We start from the raw sequence: 13,036 nt of genomic DNA, 5'->3' as shown, positions 1-13,036 counted from the left end.
ATGCCTGCCTTATTCAAGTCACCAATAATCTGTCTTGCATCACCCACTTTTGTTAGAATTGGCTAATATGCCACATGCCTCTGCTGAAGGCTGGTATATAAGCAGTGATCCTGCAAGCTGACTTCCTGAACTGAGGCAGGGAGCAGCCAGCATGGGGCACGCTGGGCGCCAGTTCCAAGCCCTGCTCTGGAAGAACTGGCTCTGCAGACTCCGTCACCCAGTAAGTTTCCTGTGTTTTCAGAGGGCTTTGGGAGGGAGGACTGGGGTAGGGATCAGGGTCTGATCTGGACTACCCTGATTCTTGGAAGGTGCAAAATCCACAGGAGACCCATACTTCAGGGTAATTTTCCATCAGCACTTACCCTATGGGCCAATGTTGCTGTACTCTCATGGAAATTCTATTGCTGAATCCAATCTTATCAGAGAAGGTTAATTTAGAAATAAAGTGACAAGCAGAGCTGGAAGAATTGGCATGTGGGGTATTTGTTATAAAAAAAAAAAAAAAAAAAAAAAAAAAAAAAAAAAAAAAAAAAAAAAAAAAAAAAAAAAGGACCTGCAAACCTTCTGGCTTAAGGAACAAGGCATCAGAAATGGTTAATGCATAAACTCACATAAACGGAATATTATGGATGCTAACTCTGAAGCCCAAGAGCTAAGAACATAAATGGTCTTCACACCACACATCTCTCAGTGTTAGTCTGTGATGTCCTCTCTTAGTCTTAATTTATATCTCCATCCCTCCTGTCTCCAGAACCAAATTTAGTTTATAGCAGCTAGGATTTCCTGAACAGACTGGAGTTATACAAACCAAACTTGTGCTAATATCTCATTTTTTTTTTAAATCTCCCAAATGTGGATTTTAGTAAAGTATGGTCATGATGAACAGTCCTTTATTCCTGATGTGCCTGAGGAAGGCTCAGCAGTAGAGATGTCCCCTTAGGCAGTGGGCCTGCCTGCCATGACAACTGAATTTCATTTGGCTCACTCCCTCAGCAGAGAAGCTTTCCACCCTTCTCATAAAGCAAAAATTTTTTAAAGGAGCAGTTCTCTGACTTGAGTTTTGAGGATCAGAAGGATATAGTTGGGAATTCGATTGTACAAAGGTTTTAATATCAGAGATGAGCAAGTGAGACACACAGGCTTCGGATGAACTATGAACATGTTTTCTGTGATATGGTTTTTCTTTTATGAACAGTGGGTTTCATTAACATCTAAATTTTGGGATGTATACCTACATTCCCACAAAGCAGTGTTACAGAGAAGGCCAGCTTCCCACAGACACATTGCTCTTTTCCTTTTGAGTATGTGGATTTGTTAACTTCAGTAGCCTAGTGACTAAGTGATGGGTGGTACCCAGATTCCCCAGTCCTCGATGTTGGGGACCATCCTCAGCAGAAATATTTAGATCATGCATTTATTTATTTATTTGGTGACTTCTTGTTTAAAATGGAGACCCCTGTACCTCATCCTTCACCACCTCCATTTTCTCGCCAGTATTTATCTTTTATAAGGGCATGCTGCAGAATTACTCGTTTATTGCTCACCTGTGGGTCATGTGTTAGGTACCACCAAGGAGAGTAGAACATTTCCCCAGTTGTTTACCACATGTGCACAGCTTCTAGAGCAGCACCTGCCACACAAGAGGTGTCCTTGTAACCTTGGCTGAGGCAGGCGTGGTGCCACACAACTTGAATTCTAGTACTTTGTAAGTAGAGGCAGGAAGATAAAGGAGTTCAAGATGATTCTTTGCTACATAGTGAGTTCAAAGTCAGCTGGAGTTATAGAGGGTGCTGCCTTCAAAAACCCGATTATGTCAATAAAAATGCATCTTTAGTTGGATGTAGTTTTACATTGCAAGAAGAAATACAGTACCTGCTTATTACATTTATACAGTCTACCAGGGGCCACAAGGCAAGTGTGAATCAGCTCCATGGGCTATAATCAGGTCCAAGAAAATCAACCAAATATGTAATTGAATATTACATGACCCCTTTTCAGGGACTACCTCCCACAGACGTCTGTGTTCAAATGGGGGCTGTTAACTGCACAAAGTCACCTGTTATGTCTCTGCTCTTCACACGGTGGAGCCTAAAGGGACACAGGAACCAATGCAGAGTGTACAGCTTCTTGGCATTCTTGACTCTTTACTGGTTGACTCAGACAGTGGCCTTGGCTGGATTTCTTCCCTGTGAGATGGCCAGAATGGTTATGTATTTGACATGTTCACAACAGGGCCCCTCAGATGAGTGGGACCAATTCGTATCACAGCACAGAATGAAAGACACTAGTGCCTTGTGCATCTAGGACATGAGCTGTGAGCTCTGAGAGGAGGAGAGGCTAGGGAGAGCTCTAGGCTACCAGCTTGCAGGATCAGGGACGGGTCAGAGCAGAGCCTCGGAGGCAATAAAATGGCAACATTCACGTCTCTTAATCAGTTGCAGTGGAAATATTGAGGATAGGCCCCTCTGGGCGAGTGTCTTTGAACTGACCTAGATTTTCTAGCTTCTTGTTTTCCAATGATGATCTGTAAACTCTTGTTTTTGCATTATGGAAATAGAACATCAGCACAGATAGGGACAATCAATCTAAATGAATCCAAATACATGTTTATTCAGTGTATTCAGTTTATTATTTGTATAATAAAGGAAGCTTGTCTGTTTTACAGACACTTAAAAACTTGTTCATTTGGTTATTTTATGATCATAGATCCTTTATTTAATGTTTTTATTTTGTTTGTTTCTTATTTTGTTTTTGTTGTTTTTCATTTTGTTTTTGGCCGCTCTACATAGTCCTGGCTGTCCTGGAACTGACTATGTAGACCAGGCTGGCCTTGAACTCACAGCGATCCACCTGCCTCTGCCTCCCAAGTGCTGAGACTAAAGGCATGTGCAGGTCTTTTACCTTTAAATTATGTGTATTTGTCCATGGATGTGTGCATATGAATGTTGGCCTGAAAAGGGTATCAGGTCTTCTGGAGTTAGCATTGTAGACAGTTGTGATCCAAAGTTTGTGGGTTCTGAAAATTAAATTTGGGTTCTCTGAAAGAGCAATATAGACCTTTAATGAATGAATCATCTCTCTAGGCCCAGTGTTCCTTTAAAAAGCATTTTGTTATGGATATTTCAGAAAAAAACAAGGTGATGGATAAATAATATCTTCATAGATGGCCAAGATGCTACTACTCTTGAATAATTGTTTATCAGAAGTCTAATTTTGCGTTTAAAGCCACTCATTTTATTATTTTTGAGTTTTCATTTATTGCACAAGCATAAGAACAAGGATCAGTTTTAAATCCCATGAAATTCCATTGTGATGATTCATATGCTTGTTTCCATGGCATATATAATATATGTATTTGGTTGTTAATGTCATAGACTTTTCTCATTAAGCAGTGAAGCCTAACATTTTAAAAGCTGATGTATGGTCTTCCTATCCAATGCCTTTATTGCATAATAGTTCATCATTGAATTCACATAATGTATTTGACTATTTCCTTGATGCACGAAGGTACATTTGTTGCATGCATGGTGTGTGTAGTGTTTGTGTCCATTTAGGATATGTGTGTGTGTGAGAGAGAGAGAGAGAGAGGGAGAGAGAGAGAGAGAGGAGAGAGAAAGAGAAGAGAGAGAGGAGAGAGAGAGGAGAGAGGAGAGAGAGAGGAGAGAGAGAGAGAGAGAAGAGAGAGAGAGAGAGAGAGAGAGAGAGAGAGTGTGTGTTTGCCAGAGATTGACATCAGTGTATGTGTATTGCTCCCCACCTTAGGTTTTGAGTCAAAGTCTCAAATCTGAAGCTCATTGATTCTGTGAGACTAGTTGTTCATCAAGCTCCAGGAATCCTCCTACTTGTACTTGTGTTAGGATCACAGGTGTGAGCCACCATGCAGCCCTTTCCCTCCTTTAGTAAGTAGATGCTGGGGCTCCAGACTCAGGTTTTAATCTTTGTACAGAGAACACATTACCAACTGATTCATCTCTTCAGTCCCAGGTTCATCATCTTGGAAATGTTGTTCTTTGATTAGCTTCCTGGAGCAGACTTCCTAGACCTGCTGATTCTGGGCATGTTGATGGAAGTGAAATGCTATCCTCAGGAGTGTCCACAGATTGTGACCAAGCTCATCAGCATGATTATATCCAGGGGTTTATGCATGAAGTTATATATTTGAATTTTTTTTGTCTTTAACTATACAGCAACTAAACCCATTACTTATTACTTTAAAAATGAAATAAGTATACTGTTGCCGGGCAGTGGTGGCGCACGCCTTTAATCCCAGCACTTGGGAGGCAGAGGCAGGCGGATTTCTGAGTTCGAGGCCAGCCTGGTCTACAGAGTGAGTTCCAGGACAGCCAGGGCTACACAGAGAAACCCTGTCTCAAAAAACCAAAAAAACCAAAAAAAAAAAAAAAAAAAAAAAAAAAAAACCAAAAAAAAAAAAAAAAAAACCAAAAACAATAAGTATACTGTTAGCCAAGTGGGGTGGTTAATCATGATTGTCAACCTGATATGATTTAGAATCACCATGAAATCAAATGCTTGGGCATATGTGTGAGAGGTAATCTAGATTAAGATAAATAAAGTGGAAAGACTCATCCTAAATGTGTGGCTCCATAGACTGGGGTCTTGGACTAAATAAGGAGAAAGTAAGAAATGGGTATAAGCATTCATCACTCTCTACTTCCTGACTGTGGTTGCAGTGTGGTTGAATGCCTCCTGTTCCTTCTCTACCTTCCCTGACACTGTGGTCTGTATCTCCCCCGAACTGTAAGCCAAAGTAAAATGCTTTTTAAAATTTCTTTTGTCAAGTATTTTGTCATAGCAATGAGGCAAGTAACTAATTCACCAAGTGTTGCTTCTTGGTAGTGTCATAATTCTTCTTCTTCCTCTTCTTCTCTGTCCTCTCCCTCCTCTTCTTCCTCCTCTCCTCCTCTTCTTCTTTTAATATCATATGCTTTGATGAGGGTGTACTGAGCCCACCCTGTTTACTGTGAATAACAACACTGTCCAACCTGACTCTTGATCTTTTTGAGGGTGACTGCTGTCAGATCTCATACATCTTGATTCCTATTCTCAATGGTGACTGCTAACCTCTTTCCCTTTGCCCCCAACTGGAGGAGATCCCCATCATTTATCAGCTAATGAAAGCTAACACAGCTCTTTGAGTTCGGACAGGCTTTTTGAAGACTTTGGTTAGTAGTTGGGATTGGAGTGCCATGTGGTATACATGGACAGCACGTTGGGACTTGAATGTTCTGAAAAATCTCAGGGGGAAGAGGCTTGGTTCATAGGAGGTGCTATGGGACTTTATGGCAGCTTCAAGTGATGGAGGCTATGGAACGTTATTAGGTCATTGCATGCATGCTGTTGAAGGGGATTGTGAGACCCTGATCTCTTATTCTCCTTCTTTGCTTCCTGGCCTGTGATTTTACGAGTGGTTTTTATTCACAACAAATTCCTTCCATGATGTGTGGTGTCACCACAGGCCTGAAACAACAGGGCCAACTGATCATAGACCAAAAACTCTATGACTGTGGGCCAAATTAACTTTTCCCTTTGTAACATGAGTATAGAAGTTACTTTGTTATTGTAGCAGAAAGTTGACTAATATAGGAATTGTGGTTCTAAATACAGTTAATTCTTAACTACAGGCAGTAAAGGACAAAACTATATTGTAAATGTCCTTTGCTCTGTACTCTTCAATACAGAAACCCATGACACACATCCTAGACTCCAGACTCCTCTTACACATAAGTCTCAGTGTTGTTGGTTTAAAAGACCATAGTGATACCACAAATACTTTGTCATATACAGACAAAGTTATGGTGCCCTTTCCATGTTCCTCTCTCAGGCATGGCTTGGAAGAAGTCCATAAGGATGCCAGAGTGCCAGTATAGCAGCTTCTATGCTCAACACATGGTCAAGTTCAAATCTGCTTTCATTAGAGAGCTCTCAATCAGCCCGGCTCAAGCAGGTTGAGTCTTAGCCCATGTCGCTAATTCAGAATAATCTACTTTCAGGTCTAGCCCCCAAAACATTCTTTTAAAATGGTCTTTTTTTAATAAGGAAAAAAACCACATTTTCAGGTTTCATTCTTCAAACCTCTGACATTTTATGCTTGTGTATCTGTGAGTGTTTTTTTGTCTTATGTATATCAAAAAGAATCTCACATTTATTTGAGATTTTTATTCACCCCTGAGTTCTGTGATACTTGAATGTGACATGGTATGACGCATAACTGTTTTTCTGAAAAAAAAAAAAAAAAAAAAAAAAAAACTACTGGCCTCAATTTCTGCATTTTTTTTTTCTGAAACCAAAAACAATCACAGATACAAAGTCCAGAGGTGGAGAAGCTCATCTTTCTTTTTGGACATTATCTTAGAGGCTCATTCTATTTTTGTTACTATTTTTGTATAGTTAGAAGTTATAGTTTAATGGTTTCCTGCCAAATCTACTTGACTTAAGACTCTGTTAGCAGAAACCAGGGGGTCATTGGTCAACTGTCTAAACTCTCAGGTTGATAAAAAAAAAACTTGAAAGACCACCTCTGACAAGGTGCATTCATTGCATATCTTTAAAAAATTTAAAATACCTTGTTAGTGGAAAGTACCTCAAAAGTTCAATTGTTCAACCATAATATTAGCAGACCTTGGGTATGTCTCAAGTGAGCTGACCTATTAGTGGCTGAAATGAATAATAGCATCTAAGGGTCACTGCTATATTAGTGTTGAAACCAGTGTGCTCTGGATTAGGGGTCTTGTTGCACCCTGATGCCTGGTAAGATATTTCTCATCGAGAGCGGTTTTCCAGAAGTGAGCCTCTCATCTTGCTCAGGGTAGTTAGCCTAAATCTGTGCTTGCCCACAGGGCGTGTATGTATGTCATAGCTTAGGGTGCTATGACAAAATACAGCACACAAATACAATGGGAAGTTGGAGGCCCAAGGATGAGGATGGCAGGCTAGCCTCTCTGAAGAGTAATGCACACATGCTCTTCCCATGCCTCTTTTCATCTCTGTGTATCCGGCGTTCTCACTCATAAGGAAACTGCGTGCCACATGGACCAGACTCATTCTACCCCAGTACGACTCTGTTCCAAAAAACTATGTCCAATGATCCTGTTTCCACGTGAATCACTGTGAAGTGCTGGGGGTTAAAGACTTCATCCTAGGAGCAGCAGGGGGCAAGTGCAGTCTCAATGGTAGCCGGGGCCAGGTGTATATCTTTATTAGTACAAGTGCTGCCTCAGGAGCCGTACCCTGACTGGTTTAGGACATTTAAATAGCACAACTTAATCCCCAGGCACCACCATTCCACATGGAGAAAGTCATTTGAGTCAAAGGAAAGACGTTTGATGTTTATAATTCAACTTCTCTCCAGGAATGGTGGCATACCCACTGCATAGCGAGTTCAAGGCTAGCATGTGTTGAATGAGGAGAATCTGTCTCAAAAATTCAAATAAAACAACAAAAAAAACCCCACATTGCTTTTTAAAGAATCTGTTTAAATCTCCAGTCATCATAAAGTAAACTAAAACACGTTTTTTTCTCTCAGGTTTCGGGGTTTCCCAGTGAATTGGGTGGCAGAGAGGTCCGTTGGTTTTAATTCTTGCTAACTTCTGGCTAACAGTATGATAAGGTTTAAAGGTGAACAACCATGACCTAGAAGTCTGACTTGTAGCAGAATATCTGTGTTGTATTTGAGTGGACAGACTGGGCAGATGCTGCTAACTATCTTGGTCACTGTTAAACCCTGAAGACTCACATGGTGGCTGTTCTCACCTTTTCATCAAAAGTTCTAGGTATCCATTGGCTTTGTCCAGCTCTCAGAATCCTCTCATCGAAAGACCTGGGCTGTGTGTGACTTGGGTACATGGCAAGTGATCTGATCTGACCCTGCTCAGATCTTTCTGATGGTTTCTCTAGCATGGTCTAGGGGTTGGTATAGATGCTGATTAGATGAGGTTTGCTTAGGTCATAATAGCTATTATGTCAATGATCAGTTCTACTTTCTGGGACATGTTTATAATTAGCAGAGTCCACACATGAGCACAGATATTCTCCAGGCTCAACTCATTCTTATGGGCCAGTCAGTCAGTCATAAGTGCTAAATGGCTACCTGCTGACAGCTCTCAGATTTTTCTGCTTTGTCTCCCAGTGGCCAGCCACCCTAGAAGAGCTACAGATGTAGGTACTGCTGAACAGAACAGGCTGAAAGATGAGGGGGTCCCTGGAGCAGTGCGTTCGCCTTTGAATTATTCTCATGGTTCCCAGTGAACCATGTGAACTATAATCATGGAGAACTTGTTCATTTTCCACAATTAAGCTCCATAGATAGCCAGCTACATTAATATCTGGATGCCTTGTGATAGTCTGAAGCTCTGACTTAATTTTTTTTATACATTTGGAGCAATAATCTGGTGCCCGCGTAATAGATAAGAAGACTAAAAAGTACTTGCAGGTTTCTGCTGTGGCCTTAGGTTGTCTTCCCTGCCTATACAAACACCTGTTCTTGACCCTGGGGAGGAAACTGCTGGGTCACTCTGGGGCTACTGCAGGTCATCTGGGTCTGTCTCAATGACTTGGGAAAAGCAGCATTGAAATCTAATTAGCGAGAAGCAAACATGCTTTGTGGATTTAAAGCTCAGAGCAGGTATGCATTGAGCTTGCTTGTTTTTCTCCTATTCATAATCAAGGGATCACAGGGGCCCTTTCAATTCTGATTGATCTTAATTTCCTTGTAATCTGGCTTTGTTTTCCTCCCATCTGCTTTCTCCAAGCACAGGTAAATACACAAACTAGTGGGCAGGAAAAGAAAAAGTTTTAGAAGGATAGTAATGGACTGCCTGTAGGAAGAAAGGGCTAAGGCACTTTGTGTCCCCTTGTAGGTGTCCTTTGGGTCCTGTCTATGACCTGCAGGTAAGAACCTGCAGCCTTCTAAAGGAATGCAAAATGGGTGCTTTTCAAATACTAGGCATTTGAATTTATTACTTCCCCATTTGATTGTTTGCCAGGGGGGAAAAAAAAAGAAATGAAACAAACACTCCACCTCTTTATGACATTGAAGTTGTCACCAACTCTTTGGGGAGAAAAAGCAAAGATTACCAAAAGGCTAGGTCTGTTTTATGTAGGATGGCAGCTTCTGTAAAACAAAACAAAGGCCACTTGAATGCATGGGATTTCCTTGCTGTAATTGTGGATTTTTGGCATGTATAGGCTCACTTTTGCATTGAGAAGCGATCTCACCATGTCACCCAGGACGGCCACATTCATGATGATTCTCCAGCCTCAACTCTCCTAATGCTCCTTGGCTAAGTCTAGAGTTTGTATAGGCCTGGCTATGGCTTTCCTATACCAGGCACCCAGGATTGTCTTAGGGTATGTAGCAATAGTGTCTGGTCTGAATGACTTGCTAGCATGTATTTTCCTTTAGGCTAGAGTCTGGAGCTCTGGGACCAGCTGTACCTGTATGCAGTGGTGCTCATGTGTCAGGAGAGTTAGCACTGCTTAGAGATGAGAGGGAAGAGGCAGAAGCCAGTGAGCATAGTCACTGAGTTAGGGAGATGTGGCTGGGTGTGGCTCAAAGGAGCTGCTGCAAAAAGCCTGAGGTAGAAGCCATGTAACTAGCAAGAAGGCAGATAAATGTAGTCAGTGTTAGTATTCTGTCTAAACTCCACCTCCACAGTTACCTGGCAACAGCCAGGTATGCTCCTCCCCACAGTTACCTGGCAACAGCCAGCTAGGCCTGGCCCACTATAAAAGGGTCTGCTTACCACCTCCTCCTCTTCTTGATCTCTTGATCTTTTGCCTCTAGCCTCTGTCCCCTTCCCTATTCCCTTCTCTCTCTCCACATGGTCATGGCCAGCCTCTACTTCTCTACTCTATCTCCCTATCTACTACCCTCCTGGCTCCCCTCCCCATGCCCTGAATAAACTCTATTTTTTGCTATACCGGTGTGTAACTGGTCCCTCAAGGGAAGAGATGCCTTTGCATGGGCCCGTTGAGACACCCCCTTCCCCCATACCTCTCCACACACCCACAGAACATACTTTCTTTATCTCTCTATCTTTTTATAAACACATCAGTCAGTATAACAAACGATATAATTTTTTGTGCTGAGGGTCATCACACAATGTTCCTGACTACAGTCCTAAGTTTGTCTTCACAAGTCTGCTCACCTGTGCAACATATCTTAGTTGAAGGTTAGATTCAGTCTCTAACAAGTCTCTGATTTGAGGGTCAGATCCTGGGGGAGACTCTCCAGTCACAGGACAGATTAAGGTGGCATCTCTTCAGATGTGCAGAGCAGAACATTGCCCTTGGTCTCGGCTTATCTGTTCAGTGGGCATCATGGGGTTCTAGGACTGTGTCTGGTTTTCTTGAATGGGTGATGTCACTGGGTTCTGGCTATCAGGTACAGCCTTGGGTGTAGTAGGGTTCCTGATTAAGCAATTTTTATATTTCTAAAAGGCTTTTTAAAAGTGTTTTTTTTTTTAAACTATGCTCATTACAAGTCAGTTAGTGACCGGTGCTCTCTTTGACTGAAAGCACTTCTCTCTGCCCTGGCAGCTGTTGCCTGCTCTTCTGTCACACTACTATGCAGAGCCATATGGCATCTATGTGTCTTCTCTCCAAGCTCATCATGAACTTTGGCCCTGGATCCTCACAGCTCTTCTCCCATTTCACAGACTCAGGAAGCCGAGGCCAGGGAGGGGGAGGCCCATTGTTGGCACAGACCAGGGGAAATAGCAGGGCTTACATTGTGAGACCTGGGCCTACCTGAACCTGAGCTCAGGAAGGCCCTTCCCGCCTCTTCTAGTGAACAGCACTGACTGCAGTGAGTCAAGTAGGACAGGATGCTGTCAAGCAGTCAGAGCCAGGAGACTCTTACACATACCAGGATTGAAGTTGGTGGTCTCTACACAATCAGGTGTTGGGAGCTACTGGTAGCATCACCACAGCACAGCCTTGAACTCTATATTCACAGCACACATTGGCATGCACCATCAGAACTTATACAAGCGTTCTGTTGTGAAGAGGCATTCTATTTTCCAGGGGTATCTTGATATTCTAGCATGTTCCATATATATGTAAATATGTGGTTCCAGGTTCTGCCTCTCCTCTAGGGGTGTATGAAAGCTGCTAATACACCAGCTCAGACAGGACAGGGCGATGCCCAGAATGGGTGGGGTCCATAGTTCTCCTCTTACCTCCAGAACATTAGATGCTACTGCTTGCCAGGCCAGAATGGGAAGCGGAGTCTAGGACAAATGCTGTAGTTCCACATCTTAGCACTTTCTCCCTCTCATGGTGTCCAGATACCCACCGCACACTGGGCTGAAAGGATGGAGCAGAGAGTCCAGAGTGGGAAGCATCCCAGTTTGGTTGGGAGCAAGCATATGTGGAGGAGAAAGCCTTCTCTGAGAATCTTAGTGTTACAGCTCCTTAGGTGAAGGCCTTCTTCTGATGATCTTTAATGAAGCAGCTCTCTGAGATGACCTTACCTTGTTCATATTTCTTTATTTAAAGTGGGTTTGAATGCATGCACTTTTGTCATGAACCAAGAGTTATATAGTTTCGGGGAAGGGGCGAGAATATCCCGGCTGGGTAAAGCTCATCGGCTAAAGCTACTGAGATGCCTCATCTGCATGGGGAAGAATTCCAGCTGCTGTGCTACACGACTGACTACCTGTTGTTGAAATAATCACTTTAATAATGGCTGCTGATCAAGCTGACTATCTAAGCTGCAGCCGCTCTGCTGAGCTCAGCTGCCATGTTGCGAGGCCAGAAGCCACGTGCGTGCCACAGCTAGAAATGGCCAGCCAAAAAAACCCAGCCCTGCCACTTATGAGACACCAGCGTGGGAGGTGGATCTGCCAATCTTTCACTCTGTCTCTGCAAGGCATTGCCCAGACCATCCCGCCAACCACATAGGCTTGGTACAAATGAGACTCTAATGCTTTGATTATCCAAAGGCTTATATATTTAGTAATGATTAATAACAAGATGCTCTTACAATCAGAGGTGTAACCCAATACCCAACCTAGATATACCAACTACCTTTGACTGCTACAGACAAGTGAACATCAGCCTCCATGTCCCCCTCTCTCATTCTCAGTCTCTCCCTTTTCTCCTCCTCTTCCTCTTCTTACTCCTCCTCTTGCTCTCCTTACTCCTCCCACCTTAGCTCCTCCTACAACCTGTGACCACCTGATTGGGGCTCTCTGGGTTACCATCTCTGAGGCAGGAGGGGAAACAGGGAGGGAGCTAGTTGCACTCCTGCTGGTCTCAAGTTTTGAGATTTTCAGAGTTTTGACATGCTCTACTTTCACCAGTTTTGTGCTAGTTCCTCTTGTGACACAGTCCATGTTTTTCAAAGAAATATATACATTATTTTGTATATATAAAAATATATGTCAAATATACATGTATGCCATATATATCTTAAGATTATTTACTTTTAGTATTTTAATTCTATGTATGTATGTGCGTTTGTGTGTGTGCGCCTGTGAGTGTGATGCCCCCAGATGCCAGAAGAGGTCATCAGATTCCTGAAACTAGAGTTACAGGTGATTGTAAGCCACATGACACAGGTGCTAGGAACCAAACTCAGGCCCTCCATAAAAGCAGTAAGTGCTCTTGGCCACTGAGCCATCTTTAGTCCTTTGATATATGCCATGTCAAACATTACCTAGATGCTAGGCATGCTTTCAGTAACCTTACTGAATAGTAACCTAGATGAACCAGAACTTAGGTTAACTTAGGTTAACTTGCTGTTCTGGGTTGTGCTGCCTACTCATCTACTTCTGTCTGCCAGGAAAGCACAGGTCACACGATGCCAGTCAACATGTCCAGTGTTGAATTCTTGCTGCCTTGTGTGGTTTGTGCTTGGTGTTTATTCCATCTAGAGTGGTATAATATAGTTTACTTAGTTTCCTATTTTGAGAGGTTTGTACAAAGATGGGTTTTGCTCCAGATCTACTTTCATTTACATGAGAAGTCTGTCAACATTTTTTCCAGCCTGGAGGTTACATATATGTATTTCTGA

At 42.6% G+C, this 13,036-nt stretch overlaps 1 protein-coding gene across 2 annotated transcripts in view; it reads left to right on the top strand.

Moving 5' to 3' along the window:
- Window positions 1–70: 70 nt before the first annotated feature.
- The window catches only part of Abca13 (ATP binding cassette subfamily A member 13), a 439,574-nt gene continuing 426,608 nt past the window's right edge, over window positions 71–13,036 (top strand). For both annotated transcript variants that reach the window (XM_076938134.1, XM_034509530.2), the window contains exon 1: window positions 71–220. In XM_076938134.1, coding sequence (XP_076794249.1) covers window positions 152–220 — 69 coding nt within the window. In that variant the 5' untranslated portion in view covers window positions 71–151. The remainder of the gene's footprint in view (window positions 221–13,036) is intronic.

This window comes from Arvicanthis niloticus, chromosome 7 (assembly GCF_011762505.2).
Source record: "Arvicanthis niloticus isolate mArvNil1 chromosome 7, mArvNil1.pat.X, whole genome shotgun sequence".
Lineage (NCBI taxonomy): Eukaryota > Metazoa > Chordata > Mammalia > Rodentia > Muridae > Arvicanthis > Arvicanthis niloticus.
This window is presented reverse-complemented; position numbering and strand designations above follow the sequence as displayed.